Source organism: Falco peregrinus, chromosome 2 (assembly GCF_023634155.1).
Source record: "Falco peregrinus isolate bFalPer1 chromosome 2, bFalPer1.pri, whole genome shotgun sequence".
NCBI classification, from domain to species: domain Eukaryota; kingdom Metazoa; phylum Chordata; class Aves; order Falconiformes; family Falconidae; genus Falco; species Falco peregrinus.
Window position 1 is genome coordinate 57,578,573 of NC_073722.1, and position 25,804 is coordinate 57,604,376.

General features: G+C 43.8%; 3 protein-coding genes across 13 annotated transcripts in view; 2 read left to right on the plus strand and 1 right to left on the minus strand.

Moving 5' to 3' along the window:
• The first annotated feature begins 571 nt into the window (after positions 1–571).
• On the plus strand, positions 572–3,426 carry SLC10A4 (solute carrier family 10 member 4). Its single transcript, XM_055796444.1, is given in 4 exon segments — positions 572–1,296; positions 1,614–1,824; positions 2,461–2,703; positions 2,705–3,426. Coding segments are annotated over 4 exon segments (1,113 nt in total). The 5' UTR covers positions 572–910; the 3' UTR covers positions 2,978–3,426.
• Positions 3,427–3,687: 261 nt separating this feature from the next.
• Positions 3,688–8,183, plus strand: ZAR1 (zygote arrest 1). The gene is made up of 4 exons (XM_055796394.1): positions 3,688–4,503; positions 4,587–4,679; positions 4,783–4,857; positions 4,938–8,183. Exons 1-4 carry the CDS (start codon positions 3,688–3,690, stop codon positions 5,079–5,081), a joined length of 1,128 nt encoding a protein of 375 aa, XP_055652369.1. The 3' UTR covers positions 5,082–8,183.
• A 270-nt stretch (positions 8,184–8,453) lies between these two features.
• Positions 8,454–25,804, minus strand: part of FRYL (FRY like transcription coactivator) — a 185,766-nt gene continuing 168,415 nt past the window's right edge. For 8 of the 11 annotated variants that reach the window (XM_055796392.1, XM_055796391.1, XM_027779323.2 and 5 more), the window contains 7 exons: positions 24,425–24,574; positions 21,850–21,948; positions 16,732–16,800; positions 13,402–13,419; positions 12,343–12,453; positions 10,759–10,955; positions 8,454–10,392 (listed from right to left, as the gene is read on the minus strand). In XM_055796392.1, the coding sequence (XP_055652367.1) occupies positions 10,134–10,392; positions 10,759–10,955; positions 12,343–12,453; positions 13,402–13,419; positions 16,732–16,800; positions 21,850–21,948; positions 24,425–24,574 (903 nt within the window). In that variant the 3' untranslated portion in view covers positions 8,454–10,133. The remainder of the gene's footprint in view (positions 10,393–10,758; positions 10,956–12,342; positions 12,454–13,401; positions 13,420–16,731; positions 16,801–21,849; positions 21,949–24,424; positions 24,575–25,804) is intronic. The other 3 variants (XM_013295004.3, XM_055796388.1, XM_055796387.1) reach the window with 1 other exon arrangement.

Genomic DNA, 25,804 nt, shown 5'->3' on the forward strand with positions numbered 1-25,804 from the left:
GTGCACCCAGCGCCTGGAGGCTGCCCTCCTCCCTCGGGAGCTCCTGCCCCTGTAAGCCCCCCCCCCCGCCCCCCCCCCCCCCCGCGCTCGGGTCAGCATTTCACTTCTGAAGGAACAGGGTGACACACAATTATTACATGAAAAGTTTGAAACAGGGGAAACATAAATGCTGTAAGCACAGCTGTATGACCGACAACACGATAATCGCCCTTGGGTGTGATTTTTGGGTGACGGATGACATTTCTTACCCTGGTTTGAATATTCGTGTGTCGCCTGCTTCCCCCGCCTGCACTGACTGCCCTGCAAAGGCGTCACCTCTCCTCACCGGCTTCTTCCTGGGACCCCACCGGCAGCACGCGGTCCCCCCCGACCTCCCCAGCCGGCTTCCACCCCCCCGCGCCCGCTGCGCAGCCCTCACCGGCACCCGGCAGCTTGCCCGGGGGGGCGAGCCCGGCTGGCCCTCGGCAGGGGGCCGGTGCTGCCCGCCCACACGGCGGGACGCTGCGGCACGGACCGACCTGCCGATGCCGATGCCCAGCAAATCCGCCGCCCCCCCCCCCCAGCCGGGCTCCCGGGCTGCGGCGCCGGCGCCACGTGGGCTGCCGGGGGTCGCCCCGAGGACGGGGGGGGCCGGGCACGGGTCCCCGCCGCCGCCTGCGCTTCCCTCGGCCGGGGCCGGGCGGCGCTGGCGGCCGTCGAGGCGGCGGCGAGACACCGCCCACGGCGGGGGTGGCCCCCGCGGGTCCGGGCGGCAGAGAGCGGGGCGCGTCCGCCGGGATGCGGGCTGCAGGGGCTGCAGGGGCTGCCGGGGCCGCCGGGGCCCGCCGCCGCCGCATCCCGCACTGACGCCCCCCGCTCCCTCCTCCGGGGCTCTGCGGAGAACCGGCGGCTGCCGGGGGCCGCGCAGCCCATGGACGGCTCCGCGCAGCCCCCGACGGCGGCGGGGGCCGGCGGCCCCGACGGCGGGTCGCTGGCGGGGGGCGGCGAGGCGTTCGGGGACCGCTCCCTCAGCCAGGGCTTGAGCGTGCTGGTGGGGCTGGCGCTCTGCGTGACCATGCTGGGGCTGGGCTGCGCCGTGGAGCTGGGGCAGCTGGGACAGCAGCTGCGGCGGCCCGTGGGGCTGCTGCTGGCGCTACTGGGGCAGTTCGTGGCCATGCCGCTGCTGGCCTTCCTCCTCGCCCTCATCTTCGCCCTGGACGAAGTGGCGGCCGTGGCTGTGCTGCTGTGCGGCTGCTGCCCCGGGGGCAACCTCTCCAACCTCATGTCGGTGCTCGTCGACGGGGACATGAACCTCAGGTAAGCGCCCTGCTCCCCCTCGCCCCCGGCCGCCCGGGGGGCTGCGGCGGCCCCGGGACGCGGGGAGGAGGGGGGGGGGGGGGGCTGCTGGGCACCTGCGGCGGTGGGGCCGGGGCGGCCGGGCGGGCGCGGCTGGAAGCCCCCGGCGCTGCCCTCCTGCCTCTGCCGGGGCGGGCGGGTCTTACACGGCCCCCGACAGGCGCCTGCCGCCCCCTTCCCTGCAGAGCCCCCCTGCCCCGCGGGGGCTGCGGCTTCCCGGGGCTGCCCCCCGGCCGGCCGGGCGGTGATCCGGTATCTCTGTGGTTCCCCCGGCGCAGCATTATCATGACGGCCTCCTCCACGCTGCTGGCCCTCTTCCTGATGCCCCTCTGCCTCTGGGTCTACAGCCGCCACTGGATCAACACGGCGCTGGTACAGCTGCTGCCCCTGGGGGCGGTGAGCCTGACGCTGGGCAGCACCCTGCTGCCCATCGGCCTGGGGGTGCTCATCAGGTACCGGCACCCCCGCGCCGCCGACCTCCTGGTGAAGGTAGGCATGGCCCCGGGGTGGGGGGTGGGGGATGCCCGGGCACGGCACCGAGGACTGAGCCGGGCAGCGGAGCCTTTCTGGTCCCTCCCAACCAATGGCAGCTTCACACAGGCATATTCCACTACTTAGGTGGAATATGAGGACTTCTAGTCTCGAAATCAAACGGTGGGACAGAGATGGAAAACGAGGGCTATGGCAGGTTACCCCCCCCCAGCGCACCGGGAGGAGGGCAGCCTGGCGCTGCACCCCTGGCCTGGAGCAAAGGCATTCCCCGGGGTCGGGCTCTCTCCCAGCTCCTGCTGCACCCAGGACAAGCAAAACCAACCTGCAGTCACAGCGGCACTGCCTTAAAACGTGCAAACGGGTTAGGTTTATTACGGAAGGAAAAGTGGAGCACAAGCCCTGGCACTCTTGTTTCCCAGCAGGTCACCCCCAAGCAAAATGATGGAGGGCAATCTGAGCCCCTTTCTTTCCTGGGTTATGATCAAACACCAGCGAAGTCCCAAGTCGGAAGCAAACCCGGGAAGGGCAGTGCAACCATGTTTTGCAGTTCAGACTCTATCTAGCCTCTGCCTGCTATGCTTATCCTTTTAAATAACCCACTTGTTGTTTATCAATATCTGTGTCTGTTGCCAGATTTCCCTGTGGTCCCTCTTGGTGACTCTGGTGATCCTGTTCATCCTGACTGGGACCATGCTGGGCCCAGATCTGATGGCACATATTCCCGCATCTGTCTACACCATTGCAGTGCTGATGCCTCTGGCTGGGTACGCCTTGGGATACGGCTTAGCCACGGTCTTTAAAATGCCCCCACACTGCAGGAGAACAGTGTCTTTGGAAACAGGGTGCCAAAACGTCCAGCTCTGCACCGCCATCCTAAAAACTCACCTTCCCCCCGGAGCTCATAGGGAGCATGTACATGTTTCCCCTGCTTTACGCGCTTTTTCAGTCAGCAGAAGCGGGACTCTTTGTGCTGATATACAAGATGTATGGGAGAGACAGCTACAAACAAGATACACTCGGCGAAGAGGAAGACACAGATATTTCCTACAAGAAACTGAAGGAAGAGGAGGTGACCGATACTTCGTACGGCACAGTGACCACGGAGGAGCACAGCTCTGTTCAGATGGAGCCGGTGCAGACGGCGCTTTAGGCAAGATAAGGAGGGGATGCCGGGGGATGTGTGATGTGTGTTGTGCTTGCAACCAGGCTGGGGCCGCGCTCACTGCTGTGTGAGTGGAGCTGCCCGGCCTCCGTCATTTCTTCAGCTGCTCCCATTGTACGAGGTGATGTGTAAACGTTAATTACCGTGACTGTTGTATTTCCTCAGAAATAAATACGAAAGAAAATTTAAAAACACAGGGAAAAGTACGACTGCAATGCAAACCAGTAACCGTTCGTCTGCACGCAAGGATGCTCCTGCCCGCCTGAGCACAGCCGGGATGGGCAGGAGGAAGGTGACGAGCGTTTCGCAGGGGTGAAGCCGGTGCGGTGCCGGTTGCGGATGAACGGGCAAACCACCCCCGCGCGCGTGTACCTCTGTGCCTCCCACCCGCTGTAACAGCGTCGTGCTCGTTGTTGTCACCACAAATACATGGCGAAGCTGAACCAAACCCGTGTGCCCCCCTGATTAATGGCGCGGGGGCGGCTAAGGGCGGCGCTGGCTGGCTCACAGGGGCGCTGCGCTGGGGGTGGGGGTGCCCGGCCCCAGGCCCGCACCGCGCGGGGATGGGCCGGGGCCGCCGGGGCCGCCGGGGCCGGCGCCGTCGGGGGCGGGGGAAGCGCGGCACCGGCCCCCGCCCCGCCCCGCCCCGCCCGGGGTATTTAAGGCCGCCCCCCGGCGGTCACCCCGGGTCCGGCGCGATGGTGGACGAGGCGATGGAGAGCTACCTGTACACCACCTACCACCCCTACTCCTACCGCTACCCGCCGCCCAAGGGCAAGGGGGGGGCGGCGGGCGGCTGGCGGCCCCGGGGCAGCGGCTACTTCACGGGCTACGGGGAGGCGGCGGCGGCCGAGTACTTCGACAACTACCAGCGGGCGCAGCTGAAGGCCATCCTCTCCCAGGTCAACCCCAACCTCACGCCGCGGCTCCGTAAGGCCAACACCAAGGAGGTGGGCGTCCAGGTCAACCCGCGGCAGGACGCCTCGGTGCAGTGCTCGCTCGGGCCCCGCACGCTGCTGCGCCGCCGCCCCGGCCCCGCCAGCGCCCCCGGGCCGCGGCCCCGCCAGGCCGAGCAGGAGCAGGGCAGCCCCGCCACCACCAGCACCCGCGCCGTCCGCTTTCCCCGCACCATCGCCGTCTACTCGCCCATGGCATCCCGCAGGCTCACCGCCTTCCTGGAGGAGCCGGGCCCGGAGCCGGAGCGGCGGCCGCAGCAGGAGAAGGCGGCGGCCGTCGAGGAGGAACCGGACGCGCTGCGGGAGCAGCGGGAGGCCGAAGCGGCCGCCGTGCGGGCCAGCTGGGAGAAGCCCCCCGAGGGCGGCGCCGAGCCGCTGGAGCAGCGCTCGGCCGAGCCGCCGGAGCAGTGTCCGCCCGCGGCCCCGGAGCCGCCGCCGGCGGGGCCGGAGGGGAGCCAGGAGGAGCCGGCGGCGGCAGCAGCAGCCCCGCGGGCAGAGCCGCCGGCCGCCACCCAGCAGCGGGAGCCGGCGCCGGGCAAGACCCGCCTGCGCTTCCAGGTGAGGGGCGGCGGGGGGCCGCGGAGGGGGCCGGGCTGGCCCGGCAGGCTCCCGTCCCGTCGAGTAACGGCTGTCCCCGGCAGTTCCTGGAGCAGAAGTACGGCTACTACCACTGCAAGGACTGCAACATCCGCTGGGAGAGCGCCTACGTCTGGTGCGTGCAGGGCACCAACAAGGTAGGGCAGGCTCGGGTCCCCCCGGCGCGGCCCCCCGCCGCCGCCCCCGCTCACCCCACTGTGTCCTCGTCCCCCCCCCCCCCCGTCCCCCCCCCCCCCCCAGGTGTATTTCCGGCAGTTCTGCCGGACCTGCCAGAAGTCCTACAACCCGTACCGCGTGGAGGACATCACCTGCCAGGTAAGGGCCCCCTCCCTCCCCCCCCCGGGTCCCCTGCCTTGCCCCGGGCCGCGCCGCCGACCGTCGCCTTTCCCCCCCAGAGCTGCAAGCAGACGCGGTGCACCTGCCCCGTGAAGATGCGCCACGTGGATCCCAAGCGGCCCCACCGCCAGGACCTCTGCGGGAGGTGCAAAGGGAAGCGCCTCTCCTGCGATAGCACGTTCAGTTTCAAATACATCATCTGAGGGGGATTGGGGTTTGGGTTTTTTTGGTTTGGTTTTGTCTAGAGCTTCTCTGGAAAACTGCAGGTAGAGCAGGGGTTTTTTTGTTGTTGGTGGTATTGTTGAAGGTACTTACTGAGGTGTAGCTAGGAAAGCAAGCAAATAAAAGTACTGCAAAGCACTCTCAAGTGATCAGGTGGGTTTGTGCCCAGCTCAGGGGGTGCATCTTGCAATTTGCGTAACTTGCATAGGGGAAGAGCCTGCAAATAATGTCTTGTAAATCGGTGATCTTCTGGGCAGCAGGTGGCTCAGGACCTTGTAGAATCCTGAGTGGGCAAGGATCTCTCTTAACTGCTCCTACCCTTGAACTAATCAAACACTTGAAGTTAACATCAAATTGATAATCTTCAGTAGGTAGCAGAGCACCATTCATGAACACCTAATAGCGTTCAGGTGCTGTGCATGCTTCTAGTCCATGTAGAAAGTCTCCTGCACCTGTTCTTAATCACTAGAAAATGAGAAATGCTGTGTTAAGGAATCGTCACTTCTACTGGTACAGGTGGTCTGAATTTAGTTAAGCTGGTGTTCTTGTCTTGTAAACTAAAGGCAAAGAAAGCTTGTGGTTAATGCATCCGCAGGGGCAGTTCTCTCAAACTGTTGAGGGAGTCACTGATGTTACTGTCTCTTGGTAAACAAGTTGCCTATCTTTACTTCCACGAGGTTATCAAGAGAAGCGATGCTTCAAAGGCTCAGAGTATGATACTGCATTTGCCTGGCTTCCTCCTGTGCCTCGCCTGCAGGTGCAAGAGCAAGGTGCATTTAGTTATGGTTTAGGCGCCTGCCTTGGGGAAGGATCGAACTCCCACACCGGGCTGGGGCTGCAGCTAGGGATTGTACTTCTGGTGTTTGGTACTAACGGCAGAACCAGCATGGGTACTGGCAGGTGATGCTCTGTGAAGCCTGTCGGTGCAGTCAGTGGTAATGGCCTCTGTAGGGACTCTGTGCTTCAGCAAAGTGTTACAAGCTGACTCTGGGACTATAGCATCACCATCTCGACAGATTCACAAGCTAGTAAAACCTACGCCCCCACCCCCCAGTCTGCCCTGTGGCCAAGGAGCTCTGTAAACTTGGGGGGGGGGGGGGGGGGGAAACTACCTTTCTGGGAGTGTTAATAAAGCTGTTAAAACTTGAAACAGCATAATGATGCACGAAGCCTTTTCGTAGAACTCTTGAGGTAGCTTCTACTTAGACTGATTTATCTTGGTTGTAACAAACCTACCTACCCCTGTTCCCAGAGTACTTGAGAAGGCTCTTTTAAATACTAAAGGGGGCACCAGTCTGAGCCAGTGCTCCGTAACAACTTTAGTGCCAGGTGGTCTTGAATCCCTAAATGGAAGCTAGCATATGGCAGGGTAGGCAAACACTGCCCTTTATACCAACAAATGTCTGCTAGAGGGACAGTGTTAATTCTGTAAGCTTAACTCTTCTTGTTGTAGATTCCTGCTTTATTTTAACATGCCACTTTGAACTTGCTGTAGTAACTAAGGCTTAATGCCTCAACACCAATTTATTGCCAGGTAATTTTATTCTTGCTCCATTTGTTATTATAGCAGCACGAGGCACTCTGGGATCAAGTAGATCTACCACCTCCAGAATGGGGTGACACTGTGGTATTCCATGCTTCTGCCTGAATGAAGCATTTTCCCATGTGCCACTGTAGAAGGAAATATCCCTTCCTTTAACAGCTCACTGAAAGGCTTTCAGTCTCTGTTCAACTTAAAAGTACAACTGCAGCTGGGCAGTTTTCTGTTGTAGCTGCCTGTGCCTTGCACTTAACCTGTAGTTACACCAATGAGCAGTGGCAAGTCTGCAGCTTGAGGAGGAACACAGTTGAGGGCCCCCTCTGCAGCTGTGTGCCCATTATCTGACTCTGCTTGCAGTTGCAACTGGGATGCCTTTTTTTTTTTTATTTCCATCTAAGGATGTTCTTCAATATATTTTCCTGTTTGCCTTGCCCATTTTTAACAGCTGTAGCCTGTCCCTGATGGGGGGGGGGAGATTGTGGTGAGCCTGTGTATCTTGTAATGAGTTTCAGAACTTGAGCTCTGTGCCATGGGTAGCATGAAGTTGTACAGCAACTCACAGCAGTATGAGCTGTCACGTGCTCCCTGTTTATATAGCTGTCCCTGCAAGCACTGCTTTGAGGGTTACTTGCTGTGAATATGGCGACTTTGGGGCAAAGATCATCAGTAATAGCCCAGAAATACAGTACAACTTGAGTTGTCTGCACTAACTACAGTCAAAGCAGCAGTTGCTTCTGTTGGGTAAGGTGTAGAACAGGCGCAGGCGAGCTGTATGGTGTACTTCAACAGCAACTGCCCAAGCAAGCAGCTGATGAAGGCTCCAAGCGGCAGGTAGTGGCAAAGAGCCACCCCTGCCTTCATCAGCTACTGCAAGGTTTTGAGGCTGGGAGGAGCGAGTGCAGTGGGCAGCAATATTAAACAAGCTTTTCTTCATCCTGTAGCTCTATGTGTCATTCCTCTTAGATAAATATATTAAATGCTTTTACTGCTTGATGCCAAAGTACAGTTCTGTATCCTCTCCCACTTTACTGCTCCGTTATGTCCTTGACAGCATCCACTGTATCATGGGCACAGATTCCTAGACTCAGCAGAAAGAAGGAAAGCTACTCATGACCTGTGATTATGCAAAGCAGAAAGGAACGGCCTCATGCTGCTAATTCATCAAAGATATCTTGCACTTGCTCTGTACAGCTCTTTCACAAAGATGCTTTTAGTCAGTGCTATATTCACTGCATCTTACAAAAGATGTCTGATGCTTTGCCTGGTTTGTAGATGGCTTTACCATACTCTCAGATTTGGCACAGACCTGGTCAGGTAATGTAGTGTGACAGCTTATGTGGTAGCTGAGAATGAGTAATTTTGGGGAAGCTTCACAAAGTTGAAGCAATATCAAAGACCATCAGCTAGCATGATTCTGTTCCATAGGGCAGGTTCCGCTAGTCATTGTAAACTTGAGATGTGCAACATAACAAATTATGTATATAAATTCAGCTCAGAGTTGCTATGAAATCTTTTAACAGCTTCAGGAGATATGTAGGAAAATGCTGGTGCCATTGACAGGACATAAAAGGAAAAAACATGATTTCAGGGCACCTAGGCTTCTCTTGTCAGTATTCAAGTCTGTTTAGCTAAAGTATTTAAACTCTAGCTTGTAAAAATACACAAAGTGACAGATACAATGTCTTTTATTTTTACAAAAAAAGCTGGTAAAAGATGAAGTAAATAAAACTAATGCACCACTAAATAAAACTACTTATCCCCAGTAAATACTTATTAAATAATTAAGAACATCATCTACAGTACCACAAAACCATCAAAATAATACAACTTTATCAGGAACAGGGGAAAAAATACAGTTATTATGGATGTGCCTTGACCAGTTACAGAGCTTGTTAGGATAACATAACTACTGTCAGCAGTCCAACAGCGTGCACAGTGCCTTCAATTAATGCATTTCAGCATAATTACATTTCTAGTGGGGTCCAATTCCCCCCAAAAGGCAGAGCTAAGAAATTCAATTCTACATTCTAAACTCTGGAATTAGAACCTATTAAAAAAATCACAGTGGGTAAGAGATGTATATAAAAATACCAGGTGTTCCTTTCAAATCACAGGAATCGTGGGACTACATTCTTTTCTGGATTTTTTTGGTTTTTTGTTGTTTTTTTTTTTCTTACAAAATGCTATTGGTTTCAACAGAATCCAGTTTGTTTTATGCTACAGACTTTGACACTGAACTATGAGTATATTGCCTGTTTGCATGTTTTGGTAGTCAGGTTTCTTTTTTTTTTTTTTCCTTCTATATAGTCCCAATTCCTTCGGCTTGAGTCATGAAGATGCATGTATGTGCATTCAAACTCTTTGAACCCTGCAGACTACTCAGACTGCAAGTAATGTATGTGACTACAGATAGGGAGACCCCCCCCTTCCCCTCATAGCTTTATACACCTACTGTCTTAACAGTGCATTGCACAAATTTACAAGAAAAATACTGGTTTTGCACTATACAGTTTCTAGAATATATACAGAATAAAATAAGTTAACTTCTAATGAGAATTGCTGATGGGCAGCATATATCTTTAATATACATTTTAAAGTCTCTGCAGGCAGCTACTTTTTGGTTAGTTGTTATCAATATTTGTAACATAAGCACTGATCAGAGAACTGAGCAGCATTCCAATAAAGTTAACAGATATATTATTTCTTTTAGAAACACTGGGAAATCCCAGTTTAAAATATTATTAAATGTCCTAACATTTACACACTATGAGGATTAGATCTAATAAAATAAAATTTCTTCAAAAATAATCTTGCAGCTCTTTTAAGCATGCTCTGAGACCTTATTTAACAATCATCCATACCTTCAAAAAATCACCTGTCACATAGCCATACATTCTAACTCACACACATCATCTTCTTGTTACAGACAACAAAAGCAAATAAAACATTGAGAAGTCAATGGTTTTTGCAGTTGTAAGTCATTCTACTCGTGTTTGACCACACATTCTTCATGATGTTGCAAAGTGTCTCAGTAGATACTAAGTTGACTATATATCTACTACTGCTGGAAAGCCAGGAAGCCTTGCAGGTCTTCAGCCAAAAGAAACCAGCCTTGGTTTTAGCCTCATCCCACCTGCAATATTGATTCAACCTTTAGAGGCTGTTACTGCAAACACCATTTATAGTTCTGTTGCAACAGAAAATAATGCATATATAATGCATTACATTTAAATTTAAGCCCTTTTCCTTTCATGTAGTTTTTATACATAAATTTAATAAAAAAATACTACTGCCACACAGCTACTGTGTAGAAAGAGCAGTCAAGTAAGATGTTCTCTTCTGTTTTCAGATTTTTACTTTTGATGAAACAATTTCTTGCTGTAATGAAACTGTTGGTTGTCAGGGTTGCTGGAGGGTGGGTTTTTTCCATGAAAGGTGCTCAATAATAGTCTGAAGCATCTTCATCATAATTTCTTTTTGAAATGACAGCTGTTCAGAATCCAGTGCTCACAAGATTTATTCCTGGTTTGACTTTCCCTAGAAGCCGATAGGATTGCACCATGCGTAGAGACTCTCGAATTTCTAGGTTAAGTTCCATCAGCTTTGAGCTGGCCTCAGACATGTCTTGGTTGGAGCCTACTACTGCAAAACTACCAGTCTGACCAAGTGTCTGATGACGGAAATATATGTGCAGCAAGGTTTGAACTGGGTCATCTTCAGAACTGCCAAAGATGTCGTGGGGCCAAATGGATCTGTAAACACACAATTTGTATATAAATATTAAAAAGAAAATAGTTACATACTCTTGCTCTTTCAACAAATGTTAACAGAAGACATAGGAAAACATCAGAGAAATGTTTTCTTCCATAGAGTCCTGATAGTTAACAGTATCATTTACTCAGAGAGAAATTCTAAAGAAGTAGTACAACTAGAATTGCTTTTCTTTAAATTGCAATGTATGTATGAACAAGGTGTAATGAAGCAACAGTTCTTGTCCTTTTCGATAAGGACATATGGCAAGAGCTGAAAAAAGCCCTGGAACAGTACCTATCCCTATCTTTAAATTAAAAAGGCCCATTAGCAAATCCAGGTCTGAAAGCAGTCCTGTAAGCACTTACCTGAAAGCCTTGACCTGTGCTACAGCTGACACAAACTCCTTGTTTCTCAGGGTTTCAATGAGAGAGTGAATAGCTGTTTCTGTGCTAGCTTGGGAAGCCTCTGCAATTTCAATTTCTTCAATACCGCTGTCAGACGCAGCCTCAGCCTCTTTCAGACAGCTCTCCAAAAGAGCAAGTTCTTCAGACATGTTTATGACCTAAAATAAATACGAGTTACCTTTTCTAGTTTAAATGTATTTTCAGCCAAATTAACTTTCAGCAGATCAGACTTACATTTTTTCCTCCTCTTTGCAATCATAAATGAGAGGCAGAAAAAGTATATCCAAATATTTGGTGCAGTTGCTTAAGTATACAATTAATTTAATGGCCCAAGTGTGCACGTCAGGTATTTGGGCTTTCACTTGATGAAGTTGCCATCTTAGTTCTTTTAAAATTTGTTTCAAAAAATACATTTCTTTCTCCCCACATCACTTAATAATGATTAAACTGACAGAAAGAATTCAACACTTTGGAAAAGTACAGCAGCAACTGTGTTATTACAAGGACAACTTAAATATAAGGAAAAAAATCTGGAAGACTGGTAACCCAGCAGAGTAACTGTAGTGCAGCCCGTGTATGTAACACTGTCTTCAGCTTTAGCTTCAATGTATGAATAAAAGGCAAGGCCATCGCTCAGAATATGATTCTACATTTGACTGACTTAGGCAAGAAGTGGGACTGGTGTGATGCAGACCTGCCACAACGTTGTCCAGACAGAAATGAACTTGCTCGCTCACAGCCTCTACAAAAATCTAGAAATCTAATTGAGGAACATGCATAACTTTTTCCTAAGTTACTCAAAACCCAAAAGACTTTCACCCAGCTTTTTCATTTTCCTCCCTACTATATCAAGCAAGACCAGGTCTACTGTTTTTTCTGGCTACCTCTATTCTTCCATTACAGACCCAGGGGAGAACTTCCAGAAGACACGGTATTAATAGCATAATGTATTCAGATTAACTCGGTTAACATCACGTATGTACCACACATGCACAGCTGAAGAACATATTTTACTTCTAAAGTTAGTGCAATTAAAAATGGAGTATAAGGTGTCCAGAATGTGTTACTAACTGCATTTAGGATGGAGACTAAGGTTGTAGAGTAATTGAATGGTGGCTGAAGCATCACAGTTACATTCATCGGCTGGTAGCAAGTGACAGTGTTCGCAACAGGAAACACTGGGGTGATGGAAAGGGGCTTCATCAGAACCCTGTTGATTGGACTTGATGTGCCTTGATTGTAGCTTGATTAGAATAGAGCAGGAGTGCTACTGAAATATTTTAAAACCTCATCACTGGACTCCCTGCATTCCTGTCTACTTAAGAGCTTTCAAGCTGTACAAAAATCAACATAGATAATTTAACATTTCAGAAAATTCTTGCAAGCTCTGCTTAAATCTTTTATTAATTCACTGTGAAACAGCTGGTGCTCTCCTTCAGTTTCTAAAAAGATGTCCCACTGATGAAAATGTTATCAAAATGTGTTTTGAATTGTTTGGCTTTAAAATGTCAACAATTAGTAGCTAAATGGCATGGTTTTCATTACCTCTGCTTCTTTTTTGATTGTTTTTACTTGGCTGATGAGTTTGCAATAGGCTTGGAACAGAAGCAGCAACTGGAAATGCAACTTGTATAGCCTCCGACACAACTCCAGCTCCTACAAATGCAAAGAACATTATTATATTCAGGAGGTGCAAAACATCTACTATCCAATACAAGAGACAATAAATGACAGCTTCCTCAGTATAAGAATGTACAGAATTAAAAGTAGCTATTTGGTTACTGAAGAAAATGTCAAAGAGACTTAGAAGCTAACATAGCGGGAAGCTAATGAAAAGCAGATGAAAGCTTCATTCAGTTCTCAATTTACAGGCAGCCTCTCTGACATAGGTTTTAAGTTTACTTTTTAATGAAAAGTTCCATTTCCAAGAAGGGTGGTGGGGTGGGGGATGTGAAGTGATTAAAAAGGCATTTTGAAATGTCATGTTCCAAGACAGAGTTTCATAGATCACTTAACTTTTATTGTTGATATTTTACTGTTTTAAATTCAAGATCTCATATCCAAAAGAAGCAGTTGTAGTCTGTAAGTATGGAATCTTTCATAGCCATTAACATAAATATGTAAGCACAGTATATAATCTCAGTTTACAACTGCCTGATGGATTAAGAGGAGAATAATACCATTCTTGGAGGCAAAAATAACGTTTCCTTTATGAAAGGTAGTTCTGACTTACTGTAGCAAATACCACATGATACATTCTTAAGGAAATAACATAGCAGCATTAACTTATGCACTGTCTTGCTTCCATTTTTATGCATCTAAAACAGTAGTCAAAGTGCAGACAGTGTTAATACTGCTTTACATATTGACATGAAAGCTAGTGCTAATGCAATAATCTTCTATAACATCCTACTAACTACAGGATCCTATTATCTACAAAGGACCAACAGTTCAATGGGTTAGATAATGCAAAATTGAAGCACACAGCATTTTTGTAATCATCTATGACAAGACATCACTATGTCACAAATGGACGAGACAGATGGAGACCAGTTTGGTGACTGGCAAGGTTAAGTATTTGATAAATCAAGAACCATCACTTACTGCTAGAATTTCCATTTGCTAAGCAAGAAGATGAGCAGGTCACAAAAACACAAAGAAAGAAAAAAGATCAAGAATTAGTGTAGGAAATAATTTTAATTGGGGTAAAAGATGTCCCAGGCAAAATGGAAGAAGAAATACAAGTAATAAGCTCCAAATATTCCTTGAATGGAAAAAATTAACAGACTGAATTTGAAGTGAAATTGCTTGCTGCTATAACTAGCAATAGATAGCATTCACTTTGTAGTATCTGCACTGTACACTTAAGGAAATCAAAACCAAGGACACTTAGGTTTGAACATCTGTACAATGCTTCTTACTTGTTCTGTACCACTAGTTTAAGCAAAAAGGATACTTTTTAAAGTTTGAGATGTAATGTTAATTTGGATTCTAAACCAGTTCAGAAAATTCTTGGTTTTGCTAAACTCAATTCTCAACACCTCATTGTGAGATTTCTGTAATTTAATTGCACTTGGTTTTTACAAGCTATTTCAGAAAAAAAAGTTTGGGAAAGAGGGACAGGGAGAGAAATGATCAGAAAATATATTTGTCAGGCCAAGGACAGAAACTTCACTTCTGTGCTTTGTACAGCGCTAAGCGTATTGATGGTATTTAAGAAGGTACAATGGTTATAGTAAGCATATGAAGATGCAACTGACGTCTGATTCCAACAGGCAGAAGCAGTTGAGCTTTACTAAGCACAGTTACACACAGTGTGTAAAATAAGTTATACACTGTGTGCTTAACAGACTATAAACATAGCATGGTTTTGTTCTGTACCCTGTGCTACCATATACATAGCACAATCGTTATATAGGCAAAGACTCATGATGCACAGAACACTGCAAAGAGATAAGATCTTGAACCGCTAAAGTCAACGAGAATTCTGTGAATTGCTTTAATGAAGCACAGAAATTCAGACTTTGAGGAATAGCAGGGTCGATTATTTAATATTTTTAGTCATTAAGTTCCAGTGTTCTTTAAGCTAAGCCTCATTATTAGTGTAAGCCATAAATAATCCCTCTCCCCAAAATCACACCTTGATAGCTATTCTAAAAATTCAAGAAAGGTTTTCCTTCAAAAGTGGCTTTGTACTGCTGCAGTGTTTTTTCACATACTTGCGCACTTGAGGAATAATCTGATTTCTCTACCTGCCAGTCCCGTACAAATAGTCTAGCCAGAGTCCAGATGCATTCTTTCAGGCTTGTGTCTAAGTACTAACAGCAAAAATCCAATAATTAGATTTACTTGCAGGTCTGCTGGCAATGCACAAGCCAAAACAGAATTCATCTTACTATTCCTTAGCTGTATTGACCACAGTACTAAAAGTTAGTAAAAAAATCTCATTTGTGTTAGTGAATGAAAAATACCTGTTGAATGCAGCAGCTCTGTTTTCCTGAGGAAGATGACACCTATGTATTTTTAGCATTAACTGATTGACTGGATAGACTTATCAGCCCCACACGCAATTTACAAGGACTTTCGAAACAGTGATCTTACTTCTCAATCTCCTTCAAGTCACTATAAGCTTCTATGAATAAATCTAGAACTTCTGTAAACTGTTTATATCTATGAAGCAGGATAACAGGACTCTGCCTTCTCAATGGATACGATATATTGAAATGATTCTAACTGAACCTGTAAGTGCAAGGAGCACATAAAGAAAAAACTGCCAGCATGCCTTACAGGCTAGGATTGAAAACCAAAATCAAAACAGGCCCCCACAAATAATCCGTGTGAATGGTCACATAACTCCTTTTCAGAGGCTGTCTTCAAACCCTGCAGAAATGGGGAAGAACAGATAAAACTGCCTCGCTCAGAAACCATGGTTCTGTCTGTACAGGCTACGTGAAAGCCTGCATGAGGCTTTTCCTCCATTTCTTGGTTTCCCTAGCTCTGCAGTGGGAACAGTAACATTTACCTTCATGGTAAGAACAGTTACGTTCTAACAGTTAAATGTCAGAACAGTTTCTTGGTGTATATAAGCAACATTCTAAATATGGACTGAAATGCATACATGCTTTTTTTATTAATATATAGAACATTTACTGTATTGTGATAGTAAATGTTGTTACATATTTCTAAACACATACCAGTCAGTATACGAAGATGTAAACCAAGTGTAAAATACACTAAATGTTGTGTTCATTGGCAAAGCAAAAATCCTTGCAAATGGTAGTAGATTATTTGGCTGTATTAACTATATTTCTCCACATGAAGTTGTTTTTTAAAATGTGCAATTTCAATGCAATACAAAAATCAACAGTATTTTATCACACGTTTCACTACTCTAAAAATTCAGGTGCATTTTGTGTTTGAATTTAAAAAATATATATGAAAGCAAATGAAAACTGTATAAAAGAAGAAACAGTCCATCACATGGTAGACATTCCTGCTGCTGAACACAATATTTTCAGCAGCAGAAACATGACCAAGTGCATCAATGAATAGTTTCATTGAATACAAGGAATAAATTTCCTCCTTTTTCAGCTTGAATTTAGGATTTTTGTCAAAATGTCATTGTGAAAAGGTAAGTTCATCTGCTACCTGCAATTTTACTTTCTTACATCTTTCACTGCTCTTATTACAGGACTCTAGATGGCAGATTCCTTGTACCTACTAATGACAGTTTTTGGATTTGCTTTTTTATCTACAGTGTCAACATTATGCAGCTACTGTTCTTTTAAAAAAAAAAAAAGAAAAAAAAAACCCTAGTCTGTTTGGGGAAAAGCTATCACTTAGTATAGCAATTAGTAATATTAAACATAGATGACTGCCATGCAAATACATAAAAAATATTGAACTAATATTAATAGGTTACTTCACCTGTTTCTGTTAGGTGATTTTCTGACAGAAGTGTTTCATGAGATTTTTGCCATACTGCCACTTTACTCCCTGTTCCTTCCCACCCAAATAATGGCTCCAGAAAGGTCATATGTATTGATATAGTACTAAATATAAATATATTAAATTCAGTAGAGGTTGTTGGCTGGCCAGTTTATTTGAGCATATACACAGAATGCTATTTTTTTTCTTCTAGAAACGGCTGCAGAAAAGCAGACTTGCTGGTACACAGATGGTATCTAGTCTGCTTATCTACTCAGTGTTATTAAGTCTAGAACCCAAGATGGGTTGCCAACTTTTATTAAAAAGAGCCTTTTTTATTAGACCACTACTTCATAAGAATCTGAGTTTCCAAAAGATAGGATGATAACCAAAATGAAAAGCTTTTTCTACATTTTTAATCTCTGTAAATATTGGAATTTTTGTGCAATAGATATAAGGGTGTTTTTTAATCTCTTATCCAGAGACTCGCAAATGACATACACCTACCTGGGCATCTGTGTTAGTGCCATGAATACCATCATCAGTACCAAATGTTCTTTTACAGTCTTCTAGCCACTGCAAAATAAATATAAACAAGATTAAACCTCTTCTGAAACAGAGCAAACTGAAGACTGCTAAAACTGATACTTCTTCAATTCTTGGACGTTCTCAGATTATGTAAGAATTTGTGATACAAAATCAATTGTTCAGCAGCGTTGTTTCCACTACTGCTGGCCACTCTGATATTTCACTTTGTAGTTTTTATTTTTTCCTTTCTGTTGTAAATTTTCTGTAGCCTTCATTACCCCAGATGGCGATAGTACACTTTAGCATAAATACTAGTCTGTGATTTAATTTGGTTACTGTTAGTGAGATGTGTGGGAGGGTGGAGGCAGAAAAATCCCTTTCAATAAATGAGATCATATTTTCTCCTTACTTGCTGCACAAGGTTTACACCAACATGATTTCTCAGCATTTAAAATAGAGTACTAATTCAAATTAGAGAGTAAGAGTAAGCTTGTTTTATTTTTGGGGACTACTTTAGAAACGGAAGGAAATAGAGCTCTCCTGTGTAACTAGATGCAAGTGTAGGTTTACTGGATGGAAAGAAAAACCAAAAATTCTTCAGTGGGATTTTACCATCACCTGAGTTTATACAAGCCAGGGAGCTGAAGTATTCTCACATTACACAGTGCAAACATGCAGATTCTCTTCTCTTGCATGACTACAGGGCTGTATTTAACCCCAGTTCATATAGCAGACAAGTTTATTAATTTCATGGGCATTCTCTTCGTCTAGCTTTAACCAACCATGCAAATATAAAACTGTTAATACAAAGCACTTGCAGAACCAAGTACGCTCTTATTGGACAATACGACCTGATCATCTCATCGACAGTGCCCAGCGTATTTTTCTGTACAGTGCAAACAGCTGCAAGCATGAGGTAATTCGGATATTACTGAAATGGGAAATGTGTCATGTTGATATAAAGTGCAGATTATCTTCTGAAATAAAGAACAGGCTCTATACATCCAAGGAAGAATAATTTAGTACACTGTGTGCTTGATATCTTGACTCTCACAGGCAATCTTAGTGACCTTTTTCTAACCTTTGTCTGATGCAAGAAAAAGAAAAATGTGATTTCCCATCTGCTCAATTTAATAAAGGTTACTTAGTGAATTAACTAGGCCTGTGTGCTTATCAAGAGGAGAAATGGAATTTTCTAAACACCGCAGTGTCAGTTTCAATTAGTGACATGGATACCAACATACACAGCAAATCTCATTTTTCTTTTTATCTGACAGCATCCATCGGCAACAATGGAATATGGCTGCACTGGAACAAACAGCATCAGCAACTGGGCAGCTAGTATTCATTTTCACACACTGCCCTTTTAAGACCTTTTTTAAATCTCAAAGCCAGTCTGAATAAAGGGTGTGTCTAGAATGTTGTGATACACATATAACCTTATCTTTTCTGTTACATTTATCTGATTCCATACCTTTGTCACTAATACACACATGAACTCAGTGCTCCTTGCAGTTTCCTTGCAAGGAAATAGAACAGTAGCACCAAAAAGGTGACAAAATTAACTTGTTAAGAATTTTTACAGAATATATGTTCAGCATGGTAGAAAGACGTAAATTGCGACAGCAGTAGATTGTGTGACAAAACGATGATCCCTACATGTTTGCTTTGCACGCTTTCCCCACGTATCTCCTACAAAGATACAGGGTGAAGAGCATCACTGAAAGCGTGATCCAGGGAAGTCTGTGGTTGGTCTTGGCCACAGCACAGGCTGGTTTGCCAGATTAACACACCAAAACAGCCATCCCAAACCACCCTTTTATCTCAGTGTACAGGCAGGAGTTTCAAGCAACTGCAGCCTGAGCCTCTTTGATTCACGTGAATGCCAGTATACCACACAGCACTGACAGCGATGAACATCATCTATTAGGGTAAACCATAAGCAACAATTTTTTCATTAAAGAAGTTAATGTACAGAATTTTCCAGCGGGTTGCTTCTAGAGGATGCCAGATTAATATGCAAATTTTATTTATTTAAATATCTGTTGATTTTTATTTGCTTTATTGTACAATAGCCCAACCAGCTTAGTTTGATCATTTTTCTGCATGCTTCTATGAAAAAAGCAAGGATCTGGAATAAGATCACTATATGTTTTGCCTTAATACTTTCACATTCAATAGGATTCATGGCACAACTGCCTGCAGTAACAGAAATTTAGATTTGACTTGAGGAAGTCTCTTTCAGTTATTCCCTATACTCTGCTTAATAGGACAGAGTTAGATAACCAATCAAACATATCTGAGAAGGAGCTTCGGAAGAGTCTTAGTCTACATATACTATATAACACACAGCACAAAATAAATTGAGGACCAAAAGCTGAAGAAATGCTTTTAAAAAAGTTCTAAAAAAATAAAATTTTCTATGATAATTAATGACTTCTTCTAAATGAACATGCTAAATAAATACCTATATAATGCACTGAATTAGCTAAATGACATGCTATCAAGAATCAGAAATTATTGGTCAAAGCTATGTGGCTAAATTTCTTCCTCCTCAGCACTGCTTCTTTCTAGTTATAAATGATTAAATAAAAATGAAACCCTGGCAAAATGCTCTCAGTGAACCCTCTTCCTGCTCCAGTCACTCACACATCATGTGGCAGAAGACAGGCTGACTACAGAAACATGTTACTGGACACACTTTTGACAGCAGCACTACAGAAAAACAACTCTTTTTCACTCTGATATAATGACAGAGGCCATCACACCGATACTCATATTTGTTTATCAAGTAAAATAAAATAGAAGCAAACAAACACTCAATATCCAGCACGGATTTATGTTTGTATGATAGATGGCAGTGCAAAATTAGCTAAAAATACACAGCCACACACACAAGTTGCTCTCTACCGTGCCTCAAAATCCTCCTGTCTGATCCTGGGCAGATCAGTTAGCCTCTCTGTGCCTCAGTGTTGCTGTCTAAAACAAGGAATAATACACGTTATTTTCTCATAGGAGTGATGACAACATTACACACTAGTGAGTGTCGGCCATTAAGTATTACATTGAGTAAGGTAATCTTGGTCATGAGATCAGCACTTTTTTTCTAACTAAGCCAATATGGCAAATTGTAGCTCATCATATTACATCAAATAAATTGTTATTACCACAGAGCAGAGCAAAAAATGTAGCATCTCTTTAACAGAAACACTGGCTCGGATCTTAGAAACAGCTTATCTGCATTAATAGTGCTGTGTGGCATACTTTAGCATTGGTTTTTGGAAACTGTTTCTTTTGAGGTCCCTTCCACAAAAAAAGTAGATGTCTGTTCTAGTCAACAGATGAGCTGTCAGCGATCTTTGCAAGGCAGAGGCCACAATTTTCTAATAAACTTAGTACGATCAAGAAACACAGAGCCACTAGAGCAAAATACAGCTCTGCCAAGAAGTCATAGCTTGTATTCTGGTTCTGTTATGCATCACTGAAACTTGCCTATACAGCCATTGTCATGGCCTCACAGGCTGCTATCAGTAAAAAGTTCCTTCAAATGCATGCTTAATTTTCCGAGGAATTATTTTCTCTCTACAGCAAACCCCCTAATTATTCTCTCTCTCCCTGTACCTGAAAAAGTGATTGTAGATCTATGCTTTATTTTGGTTCTTGAAATTAAAATCTTACCTGTTCCAGTTTTCTGAAATTAATGTCTTCTTTCCTGAACGTCACACAAAGGTTCACAAAAACAAATATACAGACCCTTGTGACAGTTTCAACTTTAGAACTTTGTGTTTCTTTGCAAAAAGGATATATCCGCTAACATATACCTTGAAAACTAAACTGTATTATTCTAAATAACGGACATAAATGTCAGCCCTCATAGAACTGCAGTTGCAGGTTGAGAGACCTAAATTTATGTGTCTATGTATGACACAGCTGTTTAAGTCCCCATTACAGTCAGTGGAGAACCAGTCAACAAAAAGAAGTCTAAAGACCTATTCAGCTGAACGACAAGCCAGTACGTACATTAGGATAAAATGCACTGCTTTCTTAATTTCTTTTATTGTATTGACTTGATCCTTGAATACTATGGGTGTTAAGGCACTTAGTTCACATATAAATAGTTATCTGTAGATGTCTTAATCTGGAGGTGAATCCCACCTTTCTGGTCTAATAAAATAAGCCAGAAAGTTCATGAAGAAAAAAATTACCATGACTTACTGATATTCATGTTAAAAATATTTGAATATTTTTTAAAGAGGATTTTAATATGTACATTTGTGCAATGTTATATATTCAAAGTTGTCATGGTTTAACCTGGCAGGTAGCTAAACACCGCATAGCAACTCACTCACTCCCCGCTTGACAGTGGGATGGGGGAGAAAACTGGGGTGGGGTGGTGGAGGGGGGAGTAAAATTCATGGGTTGAGATAAAGACAGTTTAATGGTACAGAAATGGAAGGGAAAATAATAAAAATAATCATAAAAGAATTAGAATATACAAAACAAGTGATGCACAATGCAATTGCTCACCACCTGCCAGATGATGCCCAGCCGGTTCCTGAGCAGTGGTCCCTGGCCAGGCTTCCCCCCCATTTATATACTGTGCATGATGTTCTATGGTATGGAATATCCACCCCTTTGGCTAGTTCGGGTCAGCTGTCCTGGCTGTGCCCCCTCCCAACTTCTTGTGCCCTTCCAGCCTTCTCACTGGCAGAGCATGAGAAGCTGAAAAGTCCTTGACTTGGTATAAACACTACTTCGAAACAACTAAAGACATCAGCTGTTACCAATTTTATTCTCATACTAAATCCAAAACACAACAGTATACCAGCTACTAGGAAGCAAACTAACTATTCCAGCTGAAACCAGGACAAAATTAAATTTCAGAAATACATGCAACAAAAACAATTTACACATAAGAAAAGCCTCAGGTTCTGATTATACACATAGAATAGTAGCCAGAACAGGAAACAGGATTTTAGTTCAGTTTTTTTTCCACACAAATTACTTTTACATATCTGTGTTGAGAGAGAAAGGCCTGCAACATTTTCTGGATGAGTAGGTTCTAATATTTTCTGTTATGAAATACAGGATACTCACCTGTTCTGCTGCCTCTCTTTTGACATTATAGGTATCCAAGTGTTCTTGGAGCTCTAGAACACTGAACTTCAATGTTTCTAGCAGGCCACAAGACATTAGCTGGAAGATAAATGCAATTACCTTTGTATGCATGTAACATTTGAGTATAATCCATATAGTCCAATATCTAGATTATATAATATCATGAAATTCCAATTTGGAAAAACAATCAAATTAGAATTAGTTGAGTACAGATCATTCGTGATACCCTTGAGTGTCTACTAACACATGTAGCTCTATCAGTTAAATCAGTGAACAGTTCTGAATCCAGAATAGGATGGACAGTACCTAGTTAACATCTGAAACTGAGATTTCAAATGGATTTTTAGATATTTCAAAAAGAAGAATAATGTTTGACATACAGCTAGTGTAAATAGACAACCCTGTAGCAGGAAAAAAGGTACCGCTGGATTGCTCCTAAGGCAACCTAAGGAGCTTCCAGTGAGGGTTACTTGCCCTTCTCAATATACAAACTACACCAATAGCAAAGGCTTCAGTCTGTAGGAACCAGGAACTGCCAAAGCAGGAACTGCTGGCTATTTGAAGAATTTTCTACCATTGATAACTTTGCCTTTTTCAACATAGTTTCAAAATCTCTTTTTCCCTCAAGGGCTGCTACCACAGCTTTGCTCTGCACCATTTCTCCCTGTAGTTTGACTTCCTCTTAGTTTTTCTTACTAATCCTTCTCCTGTCACTTCCTGTAATACTTATGCCTCTCATGATGCTTCCTCCCCCACACTGGTCACCCCTTGCACACCTTAAGAGCTCTGTACTTCTCTCCAGCCCCTGTTATCTGGTACCTCTTGATCAGCTTGAAAATGCAAGACTGATCACAAAATTGTGGCATGTAGAGTTACAGTATTCCACATTACTCAGGCAGGGGTGGGAATGATGCTTACATGTTTTTCCAAGGGCATCAAGATTATTATTCTGTAATCAGAAGTAATCTGATGAACAAGAAGGTTCATTTCAATTAAATTATTTAGAAAGATTTATCTACACAGTATTTGCCTATGTAACAACACTAATGTCTGTATACTTGTGTGCATATATATTATTCCTTTTTTATATTTGTATTTTTTTATATATATATACTTATTTTTTAAAACACATGCTGTTCTAGCTAGACTCTAGCGTAAGTCTTCTTGTGGCTTCTTATCTCAAATAAATTTCTTCTTTTGGTTAATTTCTACTGCTTTTAAAGTGGCGTAAGTTAAACAAAAAACATTACACATGCTTCCCTTGAAATGCACTATCCAGATCATGCTTTTTTTAGTCACCATGTTTTAAAGTGACAGCATAAGAGTAGAGTTGCCCCTTAGCACCAAGGGAAGAAAAAAAAAACCAGGTCAGGAAGAGAGTCTCAGACTGGGTCAAGGCCAAAGATCCATCTACCTCAGTCCCCCATCTGACAATGTCTTAATAGCAGTTGCTTAAGGAAGGGCAAAGCAGGGCATGTGGTGATCCACTTCCTCTAGAATGCTTTCATAGCCTCTGTCAATGTGGTGTTCTGCATATTAAAAAAAAATACATCTGTCCAGGGCTATTTTTTTCATGAATCTCTTTAGCCGCTTTTTGAAAGCATAACAGACACTAAAACAGGGTTTCACAGTTTGATGGTGTATCATATGAAGGACCATCCGTCTTTGGTTCTGTATGTTTTGTAAGTCACTGCTAGCTTCATCTGGTCACTCTTAACATCGAGTAAGACAACAATAGAATATTTTCTATCTCTTTTCTCTGATAATTAAGGCATCTGTGGACAGATTTCTCTCATAAAGGGCTGAAAATCCTAGCCTGCATACTTGTATCTTACATGGAAGTCATTCCACATATATCATAATCCTTGCGATCTTTCCTGGAATCTTTTCCAGTTCAACTGTATTTTCTCTGAGAGCAGGGGACCAGAACTGCCCCAGAATTCAGGATGTATACTGGGGATATGTATCCCCATAACATCATTAGCTCAGTGATGTTTTCTGTTTTGCCTTCATTGTATTATTTGTAGCTAGAATGTTTTTCTCATGCATCACTGAATATATACATAAACAAAACGATTTAAAAAGGTAAAGTTGCTGCTAGATAAGCAGTCTTCCTTCTTCTTCCCTGTGCAAAGAATATAGAGTAAATATGAACAAGGAGGGAAAGTAAAGAATAGCAAGTGAATTTAAGTGGTATCTAGTATCAGTAAGTTCCCTCACTGTTTATTGTTACAGCTGCGTGGTTTTATGGAGAAAATGCACTTCTCACTAGCATTTTAAAGCATTTATGATACATAGTGGCCACGTAACATTTCGATTCCTTTCTGATTTCAATTATAAAAAGCATCTTTTTTTTTACACCCCAAAACAATTCCGATATTTCAATTTAGTGACATTAGAGAGCAACCTTTTAAAAGGCAAAAATAATTAACATGCTTTATTCAAACCTTTGAAAATCTACCAAAGCATTGCTATCTTCCAAATGTTAAAACATTATTTTGTATGCTACATAAAAATGTTTAAGCATTTCAATGCGTAAGATTGAGATTTTTACCGTTTCCGCATCCACAAAGACTGTTGGACATTCTGAACATAACATCATCACTTCCAGAGAACTCTTAAATTTTGTTCCAATGCGCTGTAGACTTTCACCAAGAAAGCTGACTGAATCATTTGTTATAGATACAAATTTTCTTTGAATGGTCTAGAAATCAAATCAGAAAAACATTTATTTTACATTGTATTTTACTACCCATCTCTGGCTTTTTAAATTTAGAATTTCAGGACAAACTTCTATCACAACAGCATAGATTTTTGTCATTAATATACAAACTAATCCATAATTTGCTCTGAATATTTATGTAAAACTAGCTCCAGAAAATGCAATCAACCAATAAATAAAACCAGCCTGTATCTATAAAGACAATTACTCCTTTCACATCAGTATAGCTGGATGACTATTTGTCTTCATGCAGTATAGTTAGTAGTTCAATTCATTGTCAAGTGTTTGTGTTGCAAGAGATTATACTCTGTTTTATGACTAAGAATACAGCCCATGTAGCACAGTGTGTCCAAACTGCCACCTGCAGGGTTTCTACCTTCTTCAAAAATCAGTCCTATGTATATCACATTAAATAATGTATGCAGACTGTCAGCTTGGCCTAATACAAGTGCTTTGCTATGTATTATTTCATAAATTCTATAAAATTACATGTAGAATGAAACTAAACAAGATGGTACTTTCAGCCGCAAAGTTAAACAGAGTAGGAGCCAGAAGGCAAAATGGAAAGGTCCAGTCAAACAAGGCCTCCAAGGGTCTCATTTAATCATTTTAACCCTCCTCTGTACCCAGTAACAACTCCTCAGGAATACTTCTTTTGCGCAGGCTCGAGACCTGGATTGCTATTGTCCCTTTTCCCAGAGTATCCACCTTTCCAGCTGACTGAGGGCCATTCTGTCGAGCCACAGAGAGTTTCTCCTTTCTTTCTAGCTCCTTCTTTAACAAACACAAGAGAATATGAACTCCCATTTTACCACTTTGAGAAAAAGCAGCTAAGCTTTGGTACTAATACAGAAAAACTAACCCCCTGATGTCTAGCTGAAGGAAAAAGACAAACATCTAAAACCAGTAACAGAATTTCACAGCGCTGTGGCGAAATTTTTAAACTAAAAATGGAAAATGGGTATAGATGCACAAACAAGTTATTCCATGGCTAAGGTAGAGTTATCAATTCTTCACATGTAAGTTACTTCATGGTACTAACCCTAAACCTGCTCATACACACAGGATAAAATGTGTGCTAGTGTGGTGAAGCAAAGTGAGGCTTTCACTGAGAAATTTATGATGATGTACCAAACAGCAGGCAAAATTAATACTGGAGATCTAAGAAATGGTTGAAGTCATAAGGTCTTGGTTTGTAGTACTGAATCTGCT